Source organism: Lipophrys pholis (genome assembly GCF_963383615.2).
Source record: "Lipophrys pholis genome assembly, chromosome: 17".
NCBI lineage: Eukaryota > Metazoa > Chordata > Actinopteri > Blenniiformes > Blenniidae > Lipophrys > Lipophrys pholis.
In genome coordinates, this window is record NC_137643.1 from 18,118,231 (window position 1) to 18,139,504 (window position 21,274).

General features: G+C 43.5%; 1 protein-coding gene across 5 annotated transcripts in view; it reads left to right on the forward strand.

The window, feature by feature from the left end:
- Positions 1–2,198: 2,198 nt before the first annotated feature.
- LOC308122574 (triple functional domain protein-like) overlaps positions 2,199–21,274 on the forward strand; it is a 69,670-nt gene continuing 50,594 nt past the window's right edge. For all 5 annotated transcript variants that reach the window (XM_080484447.1, XM_080484448.1, XM_080484449.1 and 2 more), the window contains exon 1: positions 2,199–2,542. In XM_080484447.1, the coding sequence (XP_080340573.1) occupies positions 2,473–2,542 (70 nt within the window). In that variant the 5' untranslated portion in view covers positions 2,199–2,472. The remainder of the gene's footprint in view (positions 2,543–21,274) is intronic.

Genomic DNA, 21,274 nt, shown 5'->3' on the forward strand with positions numbered 1-21,274 from the left:
AAAACTAAAAAAAATCAGTTAATGTGAATTAGTAGAAATACTTAACAACCTAAATACTTACGTTATGAACCTGAACAAGAAATGACTTCCCCAAGGCGAATTAAAAAGGATCGTGACATTCAGCTGAAACAATATTAAAGAAATGACCATAGAGAACAACTTCATAGAGGGAAGAAAACAGATTTTGACAAAAACCACCAAAATCAATTCTCTTCATTAGTTTGAGGAATGTTTTCTGAAGCAGATATCTTTTTTTAATTATTTTTTTTTAATTCATTAATTTTATTTAACTCAAAAACAAACTCAATGAATAATAAGACTCATTATTTTTCCCACATAAGAATAATCTTCATTTCCCTCAGAGGATAAACCCTCTTCTTTCTTGAGTCCTGGTATGAGCAACAAACTTTCTGTGCAGTTTGCATGATTTCTCCCTGTGCGATAAAAATGTCAGCATTTATTTCGCGTTTAGTTTTTTTTTCTGTCCTTCTTTGAGCCCTTTGAGAGAGTGAACGTATTTCTCAAGAGACGTGGAGCGGAGCTCAGCAATTCCCAGTGTCAGTCTGCCCCCTGCTGGATGACACAAGTAACACAACGGTGTGACGGAAGAAATACAAATTAAAGAGAGAAATTGCGTGTCCATGTGTCGTGCGGTGCACAAGTGTTCAGCAGATGTGATAAAATACTGAAAAGCAAGGATAAGGTTTTGAAAGTGCCTCCACCAGCTGGTAAAAAAAAAACAAAAAAAAAACAATATAACATGTATTAAATACCTGCCTGTGTCGTTCAATATAAGCAAGTGTACGAATTCCTTTCAACATAAAGTCCATCACATATTTCTACTCCAAACATTTGATGCTGTTTTATGCAGTTTTAATCAAAAATAATCAGCTTTAGCATTATTTATTACCGGATATTTGTTCGTTTATCATTAATAACTTATTATCTTGTATTTTTAGAAATATTTCATAGAAACTGATAATTTAAACTACTTTTATTTGGTAACCCAAACAGTATTTTTTTTCTTCTCTTCAAACAAATAGATTATTTGAATATCTGGATGTAAAACCAATGTTTTAATATATCCAGTGAGCTTCTCTGAAGACGTAAGGTGTTCTGAAGCTGCTCTTCACTCCTGCAGAGGCTGTAATGAGAAACAGAAAGGTCGGCAGTTAAAAGGGACGGTATAATGTCATCAAATTGATAAGTCATTTAATGGCCGCGGCTACATTTTAATGTCAATATCAAGACTTCAGATAGAAATTAGGAACATCTTGTCTAGTGGGTGTGTGTGTGTGTAGACCAGGCAGTTCCGCCTCCTCCAACAGTCCAAAAATATGCATTGGTGCAATTGTTTGATTCTTAATCAAGGTAATGAGGATAGATAGGAGGATGATATCTTTCAGAGAAACTAAACTTTTGAAATAAGCATATTCGTTTCTGTTGAAGGGAAACAAGATGGAAGAAAAGTGACCTGCTTGGCGGCTCTTCACACAGACTGAGAGTTTTACTACAAATGCACTGACGTTCTTGTTGTGAATGGGTGTTTGCGACAGCATGCAAAGCTCTGAGGGTCATAATAACTGGAGAATGAAACTGATAAACACTTTATTAAAGTGCATGATCAGAATTGTTATTTAAATGCACAAAACTGTGAAAACTGGAACTGTGATGGTGGCAGACTAAATTTAAAAACTGACTGGGAGCTGGGAGGGGTGAGGGGGTTCAAGGTCAGTGATGGGGGAATTATTGGAGAGTTTGAACAGTTCCTAGTGAAAACCAGCAGATGGCCTCAGTGATCCAGCTCAGGTCACACAGGCACACGGTAAAGAAAACCTCCATCAAACCAGCTGACCTTTTTCCCTCTGTGTTGTTTCCAGGACTCTTCACTTATCTGTTTTCTTCCCTTTCACTAAACACAAACCTCACCGGGCTCCTGGATTATTACGTGTTTATTATTCCCAACCAAAACTCATTTTCCCTCCAGTAGAGATGCGCACTAAAGTGCAGCTCTGACAGTTTTAACATTTTCATTTTTCTCTCTCAGACTTCGCCTCTTCTCTTTAGGAGTCCCCGTGCTGCGTTCACGGGCCCCTCGTTTATTCGAGTGGCTCATTCACCGAGCAGCGACCCGGCCCCTCCCGCCCCCCCCCCCCCCCCCCCCCCCCCCCACCCCCACCCCACCCCACCCCACCACCCTCCTCCTCTGTCTCACCAGCGACTCTCCCCTCGGCTCCACTCCGAGGAGGTACCCGGTGCCCCCCCACCCCCAAGACCGATCGTTTCCAGTTACGCTAACCCCGAAAATGGAGGGCCGCAGATGGCACCGCTAACGCCTCCGAGTCGCCGCGACCGTCCGTGTGGCTTCCATGACGCTCCGGGAGTGACCGACCGTGCGCCGCGTTCCTGTCCGCTTTCTTGGGGATCTACTCGGGATCTACTGAACCCGCGCGGTTCGGGGTTGTGACCACCATGAGCTCCGGGGAAGGAGCGGAGGAGACCACGAAGGACGCCGGCGACATAGAGGCGTTCTTCAAGACCGGTAAGCAGCGGCGCGAAGGCGGGGGAGAGGTCGCTCTCAGCCCCGCTGAAGAGCTCCGCTGAAGAGCCGCTCTGCTCCGGCTCCACACATTGTTCCTGCCCTGTGTTGTCAACAGCTTCCAGGGACTTTCGCAAACACCACAAATGCACGACCGGTGACACGAACAGCGTGTACAACAGATGGCAGAGTTCTGTAAATATTTCAAGAATACATTGAGTGTTTCTCTCTCTCCCTCTCCGGTAGCTTCAACACAGACTTTGCAAGCGGGCAACGTTAGCAAGAGCGCTAATCGTCCGAGTTCCATTGTCGGACACCCCTCCCGTGGGTTTCACACCGCCTCTCGATCGCAGCAGCACTTTTCTTAACGATACACCAATCAACGTTATTTCTCAGTGAAGTGATGACTACCACTGTTGGGGCGAACTATAAAGACAACACGATGTTTGGATTGATTATGCCGGATGCGAGCTCGAGCTAAGCCACAAATGTTTGTCCTTGTCCGACAATGGACCCGACGGCATTAGCTTTCCCCGTTGCTAGTGAATTCCACCCCCCCCCTCCTTTCCCGATCAGATTTTCGTGAATCCTGTCTGCGAGCTAACAGACGTTAGCCACCTTAGCGAAGCTAGCCTGGCAGTGAGTTGACAAAGCTGCTGTGTAATCCTGACAAGTCCCGAGTGAGTGAGGAGGGTTCTGGTAGGGGGGGGCTCCACGTATAAACGCGTGTCCGTTCGAGTTAAGCGTCCGCCGCTTTTAAACTCGTGAGTTTGGACTTTTTCCTCCACGCTGTCACAATTAGTATTTTTTTTTTGTAGCACGGCGGCTCAGGCTATGTAAACAATACACGGCGTGGCACTTCTTAGCCTGGGTGTGCACCGTGCAGGAGGAGCTAGCTGTGATCCGGAGCCATCGAGGCCAAAAAGGCTGCTGCTTCCTACTGCTCATCGCGGTGGTTTGAACCAGGGAGCAAACAAACAAACAAACAACAAAAAAGGGCTGCGTGCAGTGATCTGTTCGTCTCTAAACGTCCCCGGTCGTAAACAATAACCCGGCTACTGTAAAGCGAACACTTGTCTGTGAAAGCTAAGCCCTCACCCGGGCCTACTGTGATTTCATCTGGCTGCAACAATGGCTCATAAACTGTGAATTTCAGGGCTGCACGTCGAGATTTACAAGGTCCTATAAATGTGATTTCAAGTGTTACGCCACCCAAACAAGACTTTGGAGAAGAAAAAAAAAAGAAGAAGAAGTGAAAAGACTGACATTTATGATTAGTTTCCACTGCATCTCACATCCTGATGCGTCCAGTAGAGGCTCTGATTATTGCTTGCATTGTATTTTAAGGGGCGTGTATCTGTGTGAAACGGTGAAAAGCAGCCTGATTGTGGCTCTTTGACACGAACAAGCTGCTGAGCCCCTGGGCTGCACTTGCATGTGCCAGATAAGCCCGTAGCTCTGTTCCCTGGCTGCAGGCAGTGCATTGGATTTAGTGTTTGATGTCACGTCTGTTGGTGTCTCCATCCAGATCTGTTTGTTTTGGTGGCTTTAAAAGAAGGACTGCTTATGTACGTCTGACCAGCTTCTCGATGAGTGGCTGTCCAGTTAGTGTTTGTGTGTGTGTGTGTGTATAATTGTGTTTTGTAAGCTGTTTTTCCACCGATCTAAAGCTATGACATACGATTGAAAAGTGCAAAAAATCCAGAATACTCTGCTCTGGAGCCCAGATCACCGTCGTGTGTTTGCGTGGCAGAACTCAGATTCTGAAGCGCAGTTCGAACGGTGTAAGCAAGGATGAGAATGCAGCGTATTGACATTCAGCCTCTGGCTCCTGTGGTTTTGTGTCTAGCGAGAGATAATAAGCCACAGAGGGAAGTTGGGCATCCTCCGTATTGAGCTGATCGCGATGGCTTCCTCGCGAGGAGAGAGGCGAGAAGCATCCCATAACCTCGCTCGCTTTGCTGGTGGTGCACAGCTGCAGCCATTCCACTTTGCATTTAATCAGATCTGTTGTTAATTTGTCGCGTAATTACACTTTTCAGATATGCCCCCCTTCTTTTTTTCCTATTACTATAAGCCCATCTGTTGGGAGTGGTAGTTTATAGTTTAAAAGTAGCTGTTTATTTACCAATGTGGCACTTAAAGTATATATTAACTTTATTTGTTTGCTCTCGAGAGGCTATAACACAGATGATTAACCTTCAATTCACTTTTGTGTTTCCTAGGCTCGGTTGAAAAGAAGCTGTAGGTACTCTAAATACAAATAATCTGCGTCTGTAATATATAAAAGACAGTGAAACTCCAGCTTGCCAGTGGCATAACAACGGAAAATTTTAACCGTTTAAATTTGACACCAGTCTGTGCTTGATGCTCTTCGTCATCCGCGTGTCCTGCTTATATTAAATTTTTAAATATGACCAGCACAAAGTACGAAGTACCTGCCGTTTGTTGGTCGTCGCTTCCTTAATGGAGCGCCATGCACGGAAAAATGTTACCGCTTTTTGTTTTTTTGTTTTTGTGGTCTTCTTAAATCTGGCGTGCACAACTGCGCTCATGGATAAACGGAGGGATCATCTGTACTTAGGTGAGGTTATCTTAGCGCCCGGTGTATGTAGGGCGCCGGGGCTTTCAGGAGATGAATACATAAAGTGAATGAAGGTCTTGTAGGATTTACGTCCAGGAGAGCGAGGTCGTGATTCAGCTTTTTACCACCCTATGAATCTGTGAACTACTGTTTTGGTACGGCGTCGCTGTATTTGTGGAGTCGCACTCTAGAAATGTTCAACCTTGTCAGAAGATGATCTGTCTGCAGTCGCCAGACTAAAAAAAAAAAACACAGCTGTCCGAGAACCCCTGTCACTGTAAGACCGCAGATTATAAATCACAAGAGACGTCTTCATGATGGGTCATCTTTTATCTGGGATGGCTAAAGCTACAGTATATACTCTCCTGTCGTTGCTCTTTCACAGTTTTTAGAGTTTGGGGGTTCTGCTTCACTCTACACTGCAGTAAGACTGACAGGACTACCTGCTGTATGAGATGATTACACCTCCAGACAGTCTTTAAACGTCGGAGCGGTTGGAGACCACAGGATCTAGGGTGGTTTTATTTTTTTGTCTTTGTAGCTATTATCTTTAAATCCGAAATCCTTTTACAAATATCGTGTTGGTTATGAGAATGTCTGAGCTGTCTGTCTGGGTCATGACGTACCCGGCCGTCTCTTCAAGCGTCTTTCAATGGCACCTCAAGTAAGAAAACAGCTATGAAACCAATACAGGTCTAAGTATAGACGCCCACCTCCATCTCCCTACATTGATCTTGATGGGAGGCTTGAGTGTCGTGTTCAGAGCCCCCCACCACCCACCCCCCCTGCCCCTCTCTCTCTTTTTTGTTTTGCTTATGAACTTCCTTCTTATACATCTGGGAATCTTGTTCCAACATGTACAGGTTTGAGTGTCTTGCCACAGGCTACGCTCCCCCTCCTCGCCATCCTCTTCTCTTTATCCATCCCTCGGCGTTTGGTGTCTTTGTCTTTCCCCCGTGTGCTCTCTCTCTCTCTCTCTTATTTTGCCCTCTTTCCTTCCGTCTGTCTGCTCTCTGAGCGTTCATTCGCCAATGTCTGCTTCACCCCCCACCCCCCACCCCCATCTCATTCTTGTTGCATCACGTTGTGCCTCTCTGCCCTGATGCAAAATGACAACTAATAAAAAGAAGAAGAAAAAAAAAAAAAATAACAAGCTTCCCCCCATCTCTCTCTCTCCATCCCCGGCTTCCCAGACTGGAATTAATACCCAGGCCTCAGAGCGCCGGAGTTGGGAGTTTTGTTGTGGCATGTTGTCAATCATCAAGTTATTCCACTCCAAACATATCTCTGGCTCCACCGATGACTAAGAGTCTGATTTGGTGTTGATTTTATACAGTTATTACTCGCTGGCAGTCGCGATGTATTCTCCGCGGCGGAAAATTTACGGCCGTCTTCACAGCGAGTTCGTGAATGAGCGTTCGGCGGCGGCGGCGGCGGCAGCGATGGTTGGCCGGTAGGTTTTGAATGAGCGCGTGTGTGTTTGTGCAACGCAAGTGAAACAGACAAGCAAGGAGAGACCGAGGAAGAAATCTGATCCACAGCCGTGCATTTATGACTCAGGCCCATTCACACAGGATGAGGTCTGTACACACACACACACACACACACACACACACACACACACACACACACACACACACACACACACACACACACACACACACACACACACACACACACACACACACACACACACACACACACACACACAGACTAATGGATATTGATCCAGGAGATGGAGACTGATTGCGGTTCCTCAGTAAAGGTTTCCTCCAGGCTTAAAGCTGCCAAGTCAGACACAGAGCAGAGGCTACAGCCTAATGCTGCACAAAGCAGATTTCTTTTATCACCATGGGATGGAAAGTAAACGGATGGACGCTACACCCCAGATCAATACCGAATGAATGAATGAAGACTGACTTTGGGGTTGCATTGTTTTCTGTGATAGATTTCACACTGTTTAGTTTTTCTTTGTTACCCTCTTCTTTAAGGGGATTTCTGGCAAATATGCACAGTCCTTATGATTGGAGATTCTGTGAGGGAATAAGAAGAGATGGTTGTAATCACAGCAGGAGAAGCTGAGATATCCTGGTTTTAGGTTGCTAGTGTGAGACCTGCCCCAATGCTGCTGGATCCAGTATTTCCCACAATGCACATTGATAGCTTAGATAAGTGGGATGAGATCACCTGAGGGGGGGTTCAGTCACTTTCTTCTGAAGCTGGAAATACAAGTGATTTCACAGGATCATTGTCATTGGCAACGATAGGTCGAAATAACCTGCACATTTTAAACTTTTAAACTTCTATTCATTATGTATACATGAGTTATACAGGAGTTGATTAAGTTTCCAAAGAATGTGATGCAACCAGGCAAAGGTTCCTATTGTTCCTGTTTGTCCCTCATAACAGTTCCCATGATTTGCACAAACATGGTGAGAATCTAGGTTGCTGTTAGAGCAGCAATGTGGTCGATCACAAGGAAATGTGTTGTTGAAAAACCCGAAAAGGATCTAATGTGTCCCTGCTGGGACAGCAGCTAATACTCAGTGAAGGTACATAGTCACGCATGCGGTTGTTTTGCATTTGTATTGTCCAAACTGTGACCTTCAACAATCACACTGGGTTCAATGAAGCGTCACTAGAACCAATGAACTTTCTTGAGGGGAATTAAATGAAGAGATCCAGCAGCCAGGTTGGAAATCTGCACGACACGGGGAGTTTTGAGCATGCAAACGTTTTAAAGAATGAAGCAAGTCACACATTTAAAAGTCAATGCGAGTCCCTTATAATCCTGCATATTTCAGAACAAATTTTGAAGAATAAATGTTTGTTATTGGCGCCGCACATTGAGATCTAAGAACAAAATGGGCATTTATTTAAACTCTTTGATTGAAAGCTCTTAATGAAACATGAAGAAGATCCATAATGATTGTTGGGAATTGATATCACAAATCAATAATTTTCTTAGTGCAATGCATTTTTTTTTTTAAACACTTTCTTAAGAATGACAATATGTGTTTACACAATGCAACTTATATAAATAAATCTTTGTCTAGTCGGAAAACGCTTAGAAAACAGTCAAAACACAATAGTTTATTCAAGCTCAGTGTACTCCAGTTATATTCTAAAGCTTTCATCTCAAACATATTGACAGAGGGCATTGTTGTAATGAGCTGTTTATATTTATTTTGTTTCCTCAACTGGTCTCTGGGTAAATGAAGTCACATCTTGAGTGTCTCTAGCAACAGCAGCAGCTCTCGTTCCGTGCAGGTTTATATCCAAACGAATGGTTTTGCATTGCTTCAGTGGTGTGATGATGCCTCTTGTTTTCATTTGCTGGAAGAATTTACCATCGAACCGTGCTGCTTCGCAAACTGTGCTCTCCTGATACAGAAGTGTTATAGTACTTAGTACAGAACTGTTTGGTATTGCTACTAAATATAAATCGTCAGTGGTTTTATAATGAATGCGTAGCACCAAAATATAGTTTGACTTTCTACAAAGAAACATTATTAACAAAGGCGATGCAAAAAAAAATGTTGAGTACAACTGTTATTTTACAGTCACGTCATTATTTTTTATACAGGCAAATGAAAATAATTGTATCAATTACAATAAAAGATTGCAATCTCGTAATTGTGTGATGGTTATCGTCAAATTGTGCAATAAAAGACCAGACCGAGACCATTTGGCTACAGAAAGTGTGAGAGCACGGTGAGAGTCGGTGGAAGATGCTCAGGCGGAGTAATTAGGAGGAACTTTTGTCTGCCTTTAGACGTCATGTGGTTCACAGTACAGGAGGGGTTTGTACAATCAGCAGTCGCTGCTTTTTGTCTGTAGATTTTTATTTTTTTTTTTCACACTTACTCACACTAAAAGAGGGCTTTTTTTAATAATTTTTTTTACACAATATTCTCATCTCACTATAACCCTGTTTCACACTGTATACTACATTCAGTCTCGCGTCCCTACCACGAGTCGCCTGTTTTGTTTTTTTTAACTCGTGCACAAAGAAGTATCGGGCATTTCCACTCCACTGTTTGTGGAGAAGAGCGCAAAGCGAGCATTAATAAATGGGAGCCAGCTGGAGGGGAAAAGGACGGTGAGAGTTTCAGCCTTTTATTTAGCGAGGCAGCTCCAATCAAAAGCTAATGGATGGCCGGGGAAAAAAAAGCTTTTTAGAAAAGGGCCGCAGATTAAGCTGAAACATGAAGGATAACAAAAAAAAAAAAAGAGGGGGGGGGGGGGGCGCTCCTACTTGAACTGTTGGCTTTGTTGCAGCATTAGAAATGCAATGTTCCCGTTCGAAAAGCGTTCATCTCTTTAAAATTAAGCAGCAGTATAGCGACATTGAGCGGATGGTAACAAGAGCAGCAGCCAGAGCACTTGGAAAACATTAGCATTGCAGATAAAAGCGTCCCACTTCTGCTGCCATGTGGGATAGGGATGGCGATTTAAGGGGATCTCAACGACGTATGAAATGTTTTTTTAATGGGAGCTAAAAGAATTACAAATATAACATAACTTGGCAGCCATCTGTTGACTCATTTATCGCGGAATTGTCCTATCCCTCGCTAAACTTTTATTTTGGAAGTCTGTTTGACGATATTAATTTTTCCAAAGAGTTCTTGAGTAAACGGACGATCTTATGACATGAGCAGGTACATGGAATTTTGCAGGCAGATTGCAAGCTGAAGCCTCTCAACCTTCTGTTTAATCTGCTCCGGGGTCATAGGGAGTGGGAGGAAAGAGGAGGGTGGCGTCTGTATTTGAACTGTCTGTTGAAGGTTGCAGCGCTTTATTGGCTGAAGTTTCAGTAAATCATTAGCGATCAGACACTCATTTACCAGACTTCAAGTCATCGAGAGGAACAATGCTGCGGAGCAGAGAGTTTCCGGAAGGGAAAAAAAAAAGACGTGATGTCCATCGCTATGTTGAATACCCTCATATAACATATAACGGAGAATCTGCTCCTCTGCATTTGAGCCGTCTCAGTTTGGATGCGGGTGTTGTGGATTGGAGTCCCCCTTCATGGCATTCACTGCCAGTCCTGGGCTGGTCTAGGTGGAGTTTTCATGTTCCCCTTCTCCCTGCGTAGTTTTTTTTCTCCTGGTTTTTCCAACTTTTCCCACAATCCAAAGACATGCTCGTCAGTTTAATTGACTCTACGCTGCCTCTAGGTATGCGTGTGTGGAAGTTGCCTCTGCGTTTGCCCCATGATGGACTCCAGGTTTTACCCTGCCTTCCGACCAGAGTTGGCAGGGATGGACTCCAGCTTCCCACAACAATAACTTGAAGCATGGCTGGAGCTTTATGTCGTCGGGCTGAATCAATCCTATCCATTGATACCAGTCAACACTACGCAAACGATTGGATGATATTGTTTGCCCTCAGTTAGGGCTGGGTGAATTTTGCCAAAACAGTATTTATTAAACGGCACAATCGTGAAATTGTAAACTTTTTTCTTTTCTTCTTTCACTTGAATGTACAACGCAGGAAGAGCTTTCTCTACAACATGCTTGCGACCAGGTAGATTATATCTTGGGTCAAGTGTGTTGATGATCGTTCTGAATCCGACGTTTTCAACCACACTAACTGGGACCACGTCTTCTGCTGTGTGGCGGCTTACGGTCGACGCTATCTCGGTATGTTTTGGACTATTTCTGTTGTGTGGTATTGATCTGGAAAGGGAAGACGGCAGACTCAATGAAGTCAGCGCCGGTTGCTTCGACTTCTTAGTAGTGGTGGACCCTGCAGGAGATGTTGACGTGCGTAGTTTCAGACACTTCAGTTTTTAGCGTTTTTTTTTGTAATTTTTATATATGTTTTATTTAAGCTGCACTATCTCCTTCTTCGGTCTTTTTACTGCTCTGCTCAAAGCTCCACTGTCTCCACCAGCTCTTTTCGATCTTCTTGTGGTCGACATTATCCACGCGCTGGCGCAATACGTCATCCTGCTTGCAGAAGTGCCGGATCCTCGTATCCCAGAAAGAGCTTGTAAAGACTGGCCGTCAGGGTCAGGTTTACTTTGGCATCGCAATGACGTATTCTGTGAGCAAAGTCTAGGCTGAATAAATGTCACGGGGTGAGCCAAGAGGTGAATTTCTCATGCCGGCGGTAATAGTTTCCTGTCTGAACCGCAGTCTGTTTAGTGGTTGGAAGCAAACAGTCGGAGGGTAAATGGGGAGGTTTTACGAGGTCTTAAAAAAAAAAAAAGTGATAAGCATCCTTTTCTTTAATATGCGGTGGACAACGGCAGAATCTTCCATGTAAGTGAAGTAACACTGAAAGAAATTCAGGATGTAGATGTACGGTAGTAAAGCCGACTGTCATAGGAAGAAGAAAAGGGAAAATATTTTGACCTGAAAGTATGGCAGCGTTGGGTTTGTTTGCAGCCCAAAGCACAGATGATGTCAACATGAACTCTCGGTTGTGCCGCAGTAATACAACCCCGGGAGTAGTACAAAACACGGCAGCTTCGGTTACAGAGGGAAGCGCTTTCACTTCCCTGATTCTCGGACGCCTGTAGACGAGGTCCGCCTCTCCCAGAGTGCCGCACGAGGTACTGCAAGATGTAACGGCTTCCCTATGAGGCGGGGTGGGGTTGGGTCGCAGTTAATAAGAGAGATGAATTATAGTGGCCCAACATCAGAAATTGGTTTCTCAAAATGTGTAGGGAAAACCGATGTGTTGACGAAATCAGACACACTCTATGTGTCGGCGCGTGTGAGGCGGTGTGATGATGTCAGCTCGAACAGCATTAGCGAGAGGTGAGAGTTCAGTGGATTACACACACTGACCTAATCTAATCTGCTGTTTGTTCTCCTGGATTACCGTGTGTGTTGTTGTGGTTGTGTGTGTGGGCGTGGGCTTACAGGTGGTTCAAGTGAGGTCAGAAGCTTAAAAAAAAAACCAAAAAACTGCACTCACACATCAGTATTTTATTAGTATAAATGCTTTATCGGGCAAGCAACATTGTTTGGTAACAAGTGCGTCTCTTTGTTTTCTACTAAATTAAAGCAAATACTACAATACAGGACACCTGCTAATTATTGAGAATGGTGTTGTTTCTGTAGTATTAGTAGTACTATAGCACAGACACAAAAGCATCTCATTTCTAGTTAGTGCACCTGATTGATAGCTATATCTTAAAACGTGACAGGATTTTTCAACTTAAACTCAAAAAGTCGAGTCAGTTTTACCGTCATGTAAATTACAAGCTTCATAGAAAGATCACAGTAATCAGTGTATTTGGAAATTTGATATGAGAACTATTTGAGATTTTAGACAGTTTTCGCCACTTTGCAAGTTTATTCGATCCCATTGATCATGTAAACGGCATGAATTGGTGCATGCGTTTAAATCTTGAAGTAAAATATCTAACAACAACATGTAAGCGTTTTAGTGTATTCCTGATAAAGTGTTGACGTTTGTTATACATGTGTGATATATATTACTAAGCGGGAAGAGATGGCGACTTGGTCGTGTCTTGGTTGTAACTTATAGAAAAGTTTATAACCTCACATCAACTTTGTCAGCGGTTGAGGGTGTGATTGGTATTATTTTCCTAAAATGTTGAGTTTTTGTAAAACTCAGGGTTCAGGTTTATGCTCCAGACTAAAGCAGAAAATACGTAAAAAAAAAACTTGATTAAGTTAAATGTTTTGCTGCAGAAACTTTTCTTTTGAATGCACCAATGATGATCTACAGGGATGTTTAGCAGTGATGCATTTTAAAGAAATAGATCATTTATTTAAATTTTTCAACCGTGCATAGTAATATATTTTGACTGCATGTGAAGGTGGGCATTATTCACATTGTTTTTCAATATAACTATAAGCTCTGACTGAAATTTTCAAGTGGAATTCTTCACTTTTACAGAAATTCAACAGGAACTATAACAAGAATCAGCTTATAAAAATGTCTTCAGTTAAAAACACTTTCTCTGACTACAATCATTGTGTTGTTGGTCGTGAACGTTTCTGAATCTAGATTTATCTGTCCTTTCACGTGCCTCCGATGTTGCTAACGGGGCTACTCACCAAAATAAAGGTCGCCTTAATAACATACAATATAAGAGCAAATCTGGACAGCCGCCATTTACTATTGCTTTGAGAGCTGGGAGAAGAGAGTCTGTCCGCGTTTGGGTTCACTGTAATATTTTGGTAAATCAGAGATTGGAGAGTTTGTCTGCAGGGTTTCTTCGAGGCAATCTGAGGGGCTTCAGGGAATCGAAGTTAACAGCCACTAGTCTGTAGCGTTCATCCATTCCTTCTTGAGCTGGGGTCTATGCCAGATGTTATGGGGCGAAGGCCAAGCGACATCCTGGACAGGTTACTCGTCCATCAAAGTGTTGTTTTGTGTCTGTCGCTGCGGCAGCAACAGCCAACATGTAAACCCATGGTTACTACTTTTACAAGGAGCCGTATTACGAAGCAAGCTCACTTAAAAGAAAGAGAAAAAAACAAAACCTGCGCTATCTCCAAAGTCGCACTAACGGACACACAGGTTGTGGTTCAGATAAGAGCGAAAGCTCTCTGATAAGAACCAACAACAGAGAAACACTTTTTATTGTCTTGATAATGGGTTAAGTTCAAAGGGGGATTGTACGATCAAATTGAAACGAGGTTTTATGGACAGTGCATCGGGGCAAACAATACAAGGTGGTTTTCTCACTTTCATAGTGGTTGAAGAGAGGCTGACAGTTTGCCCTCTGCCGGGATCATTTTGCTCTTTTGGATTAAAGTTATTCCATACATTAATATTGAGTTTAGTCTATTTGCACATTAGCTGAGGAACTAGTCTGTTAATGTTTAAAAATGTGCTCATGTAACACACACACACACACACACACACACACACACACACGCACACGCACACATGCAAACCCCTCGCCTCCCTGTGTGTGTTCAAAAAAAAAATAGGAGCTTGTCCCACTTATCCCTCTCATCTGCTGCGCTCCCGTTCGGTAATTTCTCTATCGCTAATTGCTGCGAGGGTAAAAAAAAAAGTCGAATAAAATCTCCCGCTCCTGCCGTCTTCTTTAAACCAAACTGGAACGTGAGAGGGAAAGGAATCGTGGGGGCAAAGAGAAAAATGGAGAGAAGACGGAGAAGGAGAAGACTAGAGGTACGTCGGAGGGAAGGATGGAGGTGGGGAGGGAAAGTCGGTGGTGCAGGTCGTCGTGAAATCAGGTTTTGCTGATGGCTGTTTTCACTTTGCACGCTGTTATAAAAGGAGCCTTAACAATACACCTCGGACCGGGCGAACGATTGCACTGTCCCGCCGGAGTGAACTATAAAGTAAGTCTGTTCAGCGCAGGTGGAGTGGAAAGAAGAGCGAGAGAGTGAGAGCTGTGAAAGTCGGAAAGAAAGAGGGAGAGAGCGAGAGAGAGCGAGGGAACAGAAAAGAAAAGTGTAGAGTTAAATGCCGACGTCTGTTAACAGAGTTTCAGCTGGTTAATAAAAGAGGGCACCGAACAAATTGGGTTAACTTGCAATTGATTCACTGCGAAAGACTAAAACTGGTCTTTGCTCCTGTTTTCGAGAGCTGAAAAGAGACGACGAGAAAGAGAGTGAACCAAACTAGGACAAGTCCTGAAAGACCATTGTACTCGTTTTTCTTTCTTTTTTTTTTTCCTCCACTGGGTCTCCAGTGCATTCAAAATCTGCTATCTCACTGTTGCCCTCCCCATCTCGCTCTTCTTCTGACGGCGAGCTCTCACCTCCTCTTCTTACTTGCCAAGTAGAGAAAGCAAAAAGGGTATTGATCCTCTGGTAACGTCACAGTTGCTGAGCTCCGGCCGACTTTCATGCTGGACCCTCCATCGAAGAAGACCTTGCTGTTGGAGCGAGACCAGATGAGACTTTCAGGATCACTCCAGGTAGATAGGGGGTTTAGGTTGTGGCTCTGAGGGGAGTCCTCAAGATGGACTTAAAGTCTGCAAAGCAGTGGCCTGCAAAGCCCTTCCTCTTAATTATCCACCGGAGGTTATTTCACTCAGGCAGTCTCACCCTGAAAGATGTCAGGCGACTACTCGACAATGGGGTTGCACAGGGGAGCGTGTGCCTGATGTGCCGTGGTGAAAACGTGCACGGACAGACTGATGATTTGTTTGGAATGAAGAACTACTGGATTGGATGCTCACAGTAATCAATCCCTTCATAGTCAGAAGTATAAGAACTAAACAAGAGGCTGGTGTGAGGAGTCACAATGAACGATCGTAATTGTATATTCAAATAATATTAAAGGTGGGGTATGAGTAAAGCCGAGTCGTGTTTTTGGGTCAGGTAGAGGTCAAACCTTCTGATTAAGTCGGTTCAGACCGAGTGCTCATGTGCGCATGGACCTACATGTCCCTGATTTTTCTTTATGAATGTCCATGTGCACATGTAATGCCTACAGGCTGTCAGCATTAACTGTAGCGTGCAGGTACATATACGGTGAGGGCAGATCGATTCATCGCAAAAAACAACCGACAACCCCAAATCGCGGCCTGGCATACGAACTACATCATATTCAGTGTTTCTGCTATTTCCGTGTAAATGAACATAGTTGACATAGTTTTCAAAATGGTTGCCGTGGGGACGCGAAACTTTTCTGAAACAAAAACGATGCGTTGTCACTTGGAATGTCGCGTAAATGGGGCCGACAACACTGAGAAGACCTGCCCTCGGTAGTGGAACTGGTCAAACAGGACCGCCTTAATGTGGGCCGCCCACCGCATTGCAGAAATAAAAAAAAGAATTTTCCCTGGTGGTTTATAAAGTTTGATTAGCATTGTTGACTACATATTATGGTGGCTGTCTAGTTTTGTTCACATCTTTTGATTCATTGATAAAAAACAACAGTTTTCGTGTAATTGATTGGTGAGCCTGTTCTTTCTCACCCAACTTCAGTCCGGTAAATGATACCCTGCACTGTTGTCACGTTATTAATTAATTATGGTGGAAATGAAGCAGCCTTTAGACTTTCAGAGCGTGCGGGCAGTTGTGGCCTAGAGTTTAGAGATGAAGACGGGAGTTCACAGGTTCAAATCCTTCAGTAGTGATAACTCCCTTTGGGGAAAAAAAGGAATTTCCCCAAGGGTATAAATAAAGTATGATTACATTAGTTACAGAAGCTTTAATGACATTACAGCCCCTCAACATGCACAAAGCAGTAATTTTCACCTGATTTCTGAACTTTGATTTTCACTTGATAAGATATTAATTATGACGTTTGAGCTCCATAGGCATGTAAAAAAAACAACAACCTGTATGGTCGAGTTAAATGATTTTAATTTAGATATATCGGGTAAATCTTTATATATAGCGGCGACACAGAAGGCTTTCATCTTCCGGGAACACAAAACCCTGCCGGCAGTTCTTAGAGAAAAGGCTGTCGTGGTGAAACTCCGATCTACATATTAATTCCACTTGCTCAGCTGAAGATCTGTCTTGGTACAATGTACAATCCAGTACCATTGTTCTGTTTCTCCAGTATCTAGTGGAATCTGCTATGCGTAATGCAACAAGCCAGGCAACAACAACAACAAAAAAAAAATCCTCTCAGAAGCATGATCCCTAAGGTAACATGTTGTTTAAAGCGCGGTTTGTGCCCCCTGACATTTAAACGTTTGCTTCCACCCCTACAGCTCCCTCCACCTCCGCAGTTCCTACGGCCGCTCCGGCAGCGTGTTGCTCATTGTTTTTGTGCCTCGCACCTCATTTTGGCAAGTGTGAGCCAGACAATAGGAATTTTCAAATAAAAGTGGGGGTCTTTTCCTATTTGTGCGTGAGTCAAACGATGAGTGCGCCTGCCGAGAAGGCAGGGAAAGGCAGGGGCCCAGAGAAAGGGTGGTCTTGTGCTAATGCGGGCTCAGAGACAGGAACAGTGTGTGTCGGGACCGGAGCGAGCCGTCTTGTGGAAGGGAGTTCAGTGTAGCGTACAGTACGGCCAGTGTTTGGCCGGGCCCAAGTCTCGGTGAGTTCACTCTATCTGGAGAGAGACGAGTTTGGATGTTTTGTGGGACCCGTTGCAGTTTAGTTTTTTTTTTTTTTGTTTGTTTGTTTTTGCTTTGTCATTTCCTCCACGGCGTTTTGATGTGTGCGTGACCCGTTTAACTTTATCCAAACGGTTTGGCTGACGTTTCAGCGGCGGGTTTATCCTACTATGGTCTGTAAAAAAAAAGAAGAAGAAGAAGAAGGAGTTGGCTCGGTGTGTATGCATGTCTGTGTGTGGTTGGACTTAACCCACTGCTCTAACGGACACATCGCAGAGGAGAAGCCTCACGGCTGCACGCCTCTTTTGTGCACACATACGGCATGTTTTTATCTCCTTTTTTTTTTTTTAAATGCATGCATGTTTGACGTCTGGCTCGGCTTCATATCTCATTGTTTGGATTGCGATAACTTGCATGCAACCACGACTGTAGCCTGGTATTACATTGTTGCACGGTGCGGCTTAAGTGGACATCTCTGGCATTGCAAAAATGTGAAGTATGTTGGTGTTTGGTTGTTCTCCTGCCTTCCTCTCTGCCCTCTTTTTTCCTCTTTCCACCCTTCATCTCATTCATTCCCTGTGAAGTTTTTCCCAGGTACACGGCTTGGGAGTGGAATCCCTCGAGGTGTTTGTGCCTCTCTCGACGGCTCGGCTCTGCTTTCCCATGCTGTGTTTATGTAATGTTCACCAGGCCCGTGGCTTTGGCTCTCCTTTAACAGCAAGTTTGCGCTTGTGTCGTTCAACGCTCGCTTTAGCGCTCCGTTCATTAATGGAAGCGGCCATAAAGCCAAATGTTGTTAAAATCCTACCTTGTCATACTTTGTACACTTCTGGGAATCACTGGCATGAAGATGGCTTTATCATAAAGGCTGAATTAGCAAATGCATGTTAAAAAACAAAAACAAATGCTTGAATAGAATACAAGGATATTGTCATTGCAAAGAAACTATTTTGTGTTCTTCCATGCTCTTTGTTCAGCAGCTCTTAAGCAAGACGTGCGTGCCTTGACACCGGGTCTTGACCCTGACCCTTGAGTAGGACAGCAGTCCCTCTACTAGTATACACGCTCTTCCTGTCGTACTTATGGCACGTGCAGTTCATTCTGCTTGACATTGTAGTTACAGCTGTGACAGGGAGTTTATATGTTGCATATGTAGACTTGCTGTAAAGATAAGCGGTATCGATCATTGGAATGCGCCTACACTCCGGCCAAGATAGTTCAATAAGCTAAAGTTGCAGCATAATGTAGAGATTGTATTTACCAAGTATTTTCCATCCATGATCCAGTCTTCACCCCCGTAGAAGGATGTGTTGTTCCTAAATGTTTTCATGGCTCTTCTGTTCACAACACAACACAAGCTTTGACTCTGAATGAGTTGGCTCATAGATTGAGGTGCACATTATGTTGTTTTAGTAATTATATTAATGGTCACGCAACCTTTTGAGATCACGATTTGCGACTGTACAGAGTCACACTCCTCCAATCACATGAATGAGTTCTAAAACCAGCATGACACACACAAGCCAGAACAGGGAGGAGCCAATCAGGAGTGTTTCAGCCCCTCTGTACAGGCGTTCGAGTCATCCTCAGAACTTGGAATTCCCGGTTGGTTTCAGAGCAGATTTAGCTCAGGATTCAGAGTTTGCACCGCTTGAGATTTCAACATGACTATGCAGTGTCCCGTGTTAGTTTGGATGATGTTTGAATATTTATTAGGATGTTGGATTTGTCAGACACAAACAGCTCTGTCTCTGTTACTGTGGGTAGGAAGTTAAAATGTGAATAAATGTAATGTTTTCATTTATATTCTACACAAGTTAGCACAGGAACGGATTTCCTTGAGGCAGTTTAGTTACTTCCAATATTGTTATCTGGATGGGATATCTGAGTTTGGAGAGAACTGATATGCTTTAGCACCTTTTCCAGCTGCTCTTTCTTTGTGTCCTCATCCCATAATGACACGAACAGAGCATGTGTTGGCTAAACAAACTGTGTATTTGTTGGGGCATGGAAGTGTTGATCAGTTTTCTTCTTTTAAATACATGTTGCACACAGCCCTTTGTCAATTTTGACATATGAGAGAAATGGAAGTAATCAGCCATTAATAATACTTCCTCTTCAATGGTACCTTCAGTTTTGCTTTTAGACAAAACACCTTTCAATCTGAAATGCAAATTTAAATGTCTATTGTTCAAAGCTCTGTCATTCATATTTCATACATACGAGACCAGAAGAGCGGGTTCCTGCTACTTTTATTTGAATGATGGTGTGAACCAGCTATTACAGACATAATGTCTTTGTTCAGAGTTATGGCCCAAATATGTTTCCATCACGCACATAAACTACTACAGGCATTTCAAGCGTTGTCATGCGTCACTGCCTTCATATTCCCAATGTCACTTACGTTGGCATGGTTGTTAATCAACACATGCTGTAGAGGGCAGTGTATGCTGTTAGTTTAATATGAGACAACATTTCTAATCCAAACATCGATGAAACAGGTTAAAAACGGATGAAATGAGTCATCTGAATATTTTTTTTCTTGAAGAGAGGTAAAGTTGGAAATTTGCGTATTCCCACACACAACGCAACAATCTTTGCCTCGAATGGATCCTTATTTCTATTGTCATCTTTGTTCCTTTTGCTGGTCTCACATGAGCTATACTGCACAACACTGCCCTCACAGGTCATTAGTGGTATTACTGTGTTTGCTGAACATCTGTAAGCTCTCTGAAAACAAAAGAAACGAACACAGAAGGTGAGGAGACGTCTCCGTCCATCTCAGTGTGCCTTTTTAGCGTAAAGCACATTTTGGGCAAAACCGTAATACAAGCTGAAAAATTGAGTGTCTTAGTTAAGAATTTTGATTTTATAAGATTTTATTTAAATATGCTTTGGTAATGAAAGGGAAGTTCAATTTGTATCTGTTAATATTTTGTCCTTGATTCAATGCACTCAACTCCAAGAAAAAAAAAAACGGTTCTATCTGTCTGCTTGTGTTCTGTGTACTCCATGTAGCGCAGCCTAAAAATCCCAACGTAACAAAACTCCAATACATACAATTAGATCGTTGACAGTGCGGGTCCTTTTACTAAGTGCAACGTTCAGCTTCTCTGCGCCGCGGTACGTCGCACTGATTAAACAGGAAGGACTAATCCTGAGTCAGAACAGAAGGAGCGTGTGTCACTGGCTCAGCCATTGAAGCGTCCAGCCTGTTTACATGTTGACAGCACATGACACCGACCGTAACTTCCCCCTCAGTCACAGCAGCGGCCCTCTCTCAGACACACACAAGCTATAGATTGGATCAATGCGCTGATTGTTGCGTTGGCTTGAGAAACCGGTGGGCCTCGGTCATGAGTTACAGGCTGATGAGAAGACGACTCCTGCTTGCGCAGGTCCAGTTTGAACTCTTTCAGGCCACACAGACAGGGTCCAATTCACGTTTTCTTGCTGTAATATTCACTCTCGTTGATTTCTGAGATATCGGGTCTCTGTTTTCTGTGACGAAGACGGTGTCGACAATGCACTTCAGTTTAAAAGTGACTGTCGGGAAGCTTTTCATCAGAATTGCTATTGCAAAACCCTTTTATGACGTCTTGGTTCTCTCGGTTGCTCCTTTTTCCCTTGATTGTTACTGGTAACTAGTGCAGCAAATTCCTGGATCCAACATGGTGGTTGCAGTCAAGCTGGTATCTGATCAGAGGGGAATGCGTGAAAGGTCATTTGGGCCTATGGAGGATCTCTCTTTGTCTTATGAGGGACTGTTGTTTCAATGACGGGAGGACTGTGCTGCAGCTTGTTCCTTCGACTCATCAGGACTGTGAACTCCGCCGGAGGTCCTGGCTCCTCACCATGACTGAAGTCTTAGTTTTGTTTGTAGTGTAGGTTTTGTAGCTTTACTGCACCCTCGTGTGTTGTTTTCTGCTTTTACTTTTCTGTTTTCTTTAAATTCATCTGATCCTAAAATTGCTCTATTTCAAATAGATGTATTTCACTTTAACACTTCCATGGGTGTTTGCGTGTGAAGGAGAGGTGAACATTAGACAACCGCTTCACTTCGCAAAGTTTCAAACACTGTGTCACTCCCACCCATTTAAGCGCTTTCTGGCAATACATGCTGTTTTGCACTTGTTAGGTAACTAAACTAACCAGTTCTTGTACCATA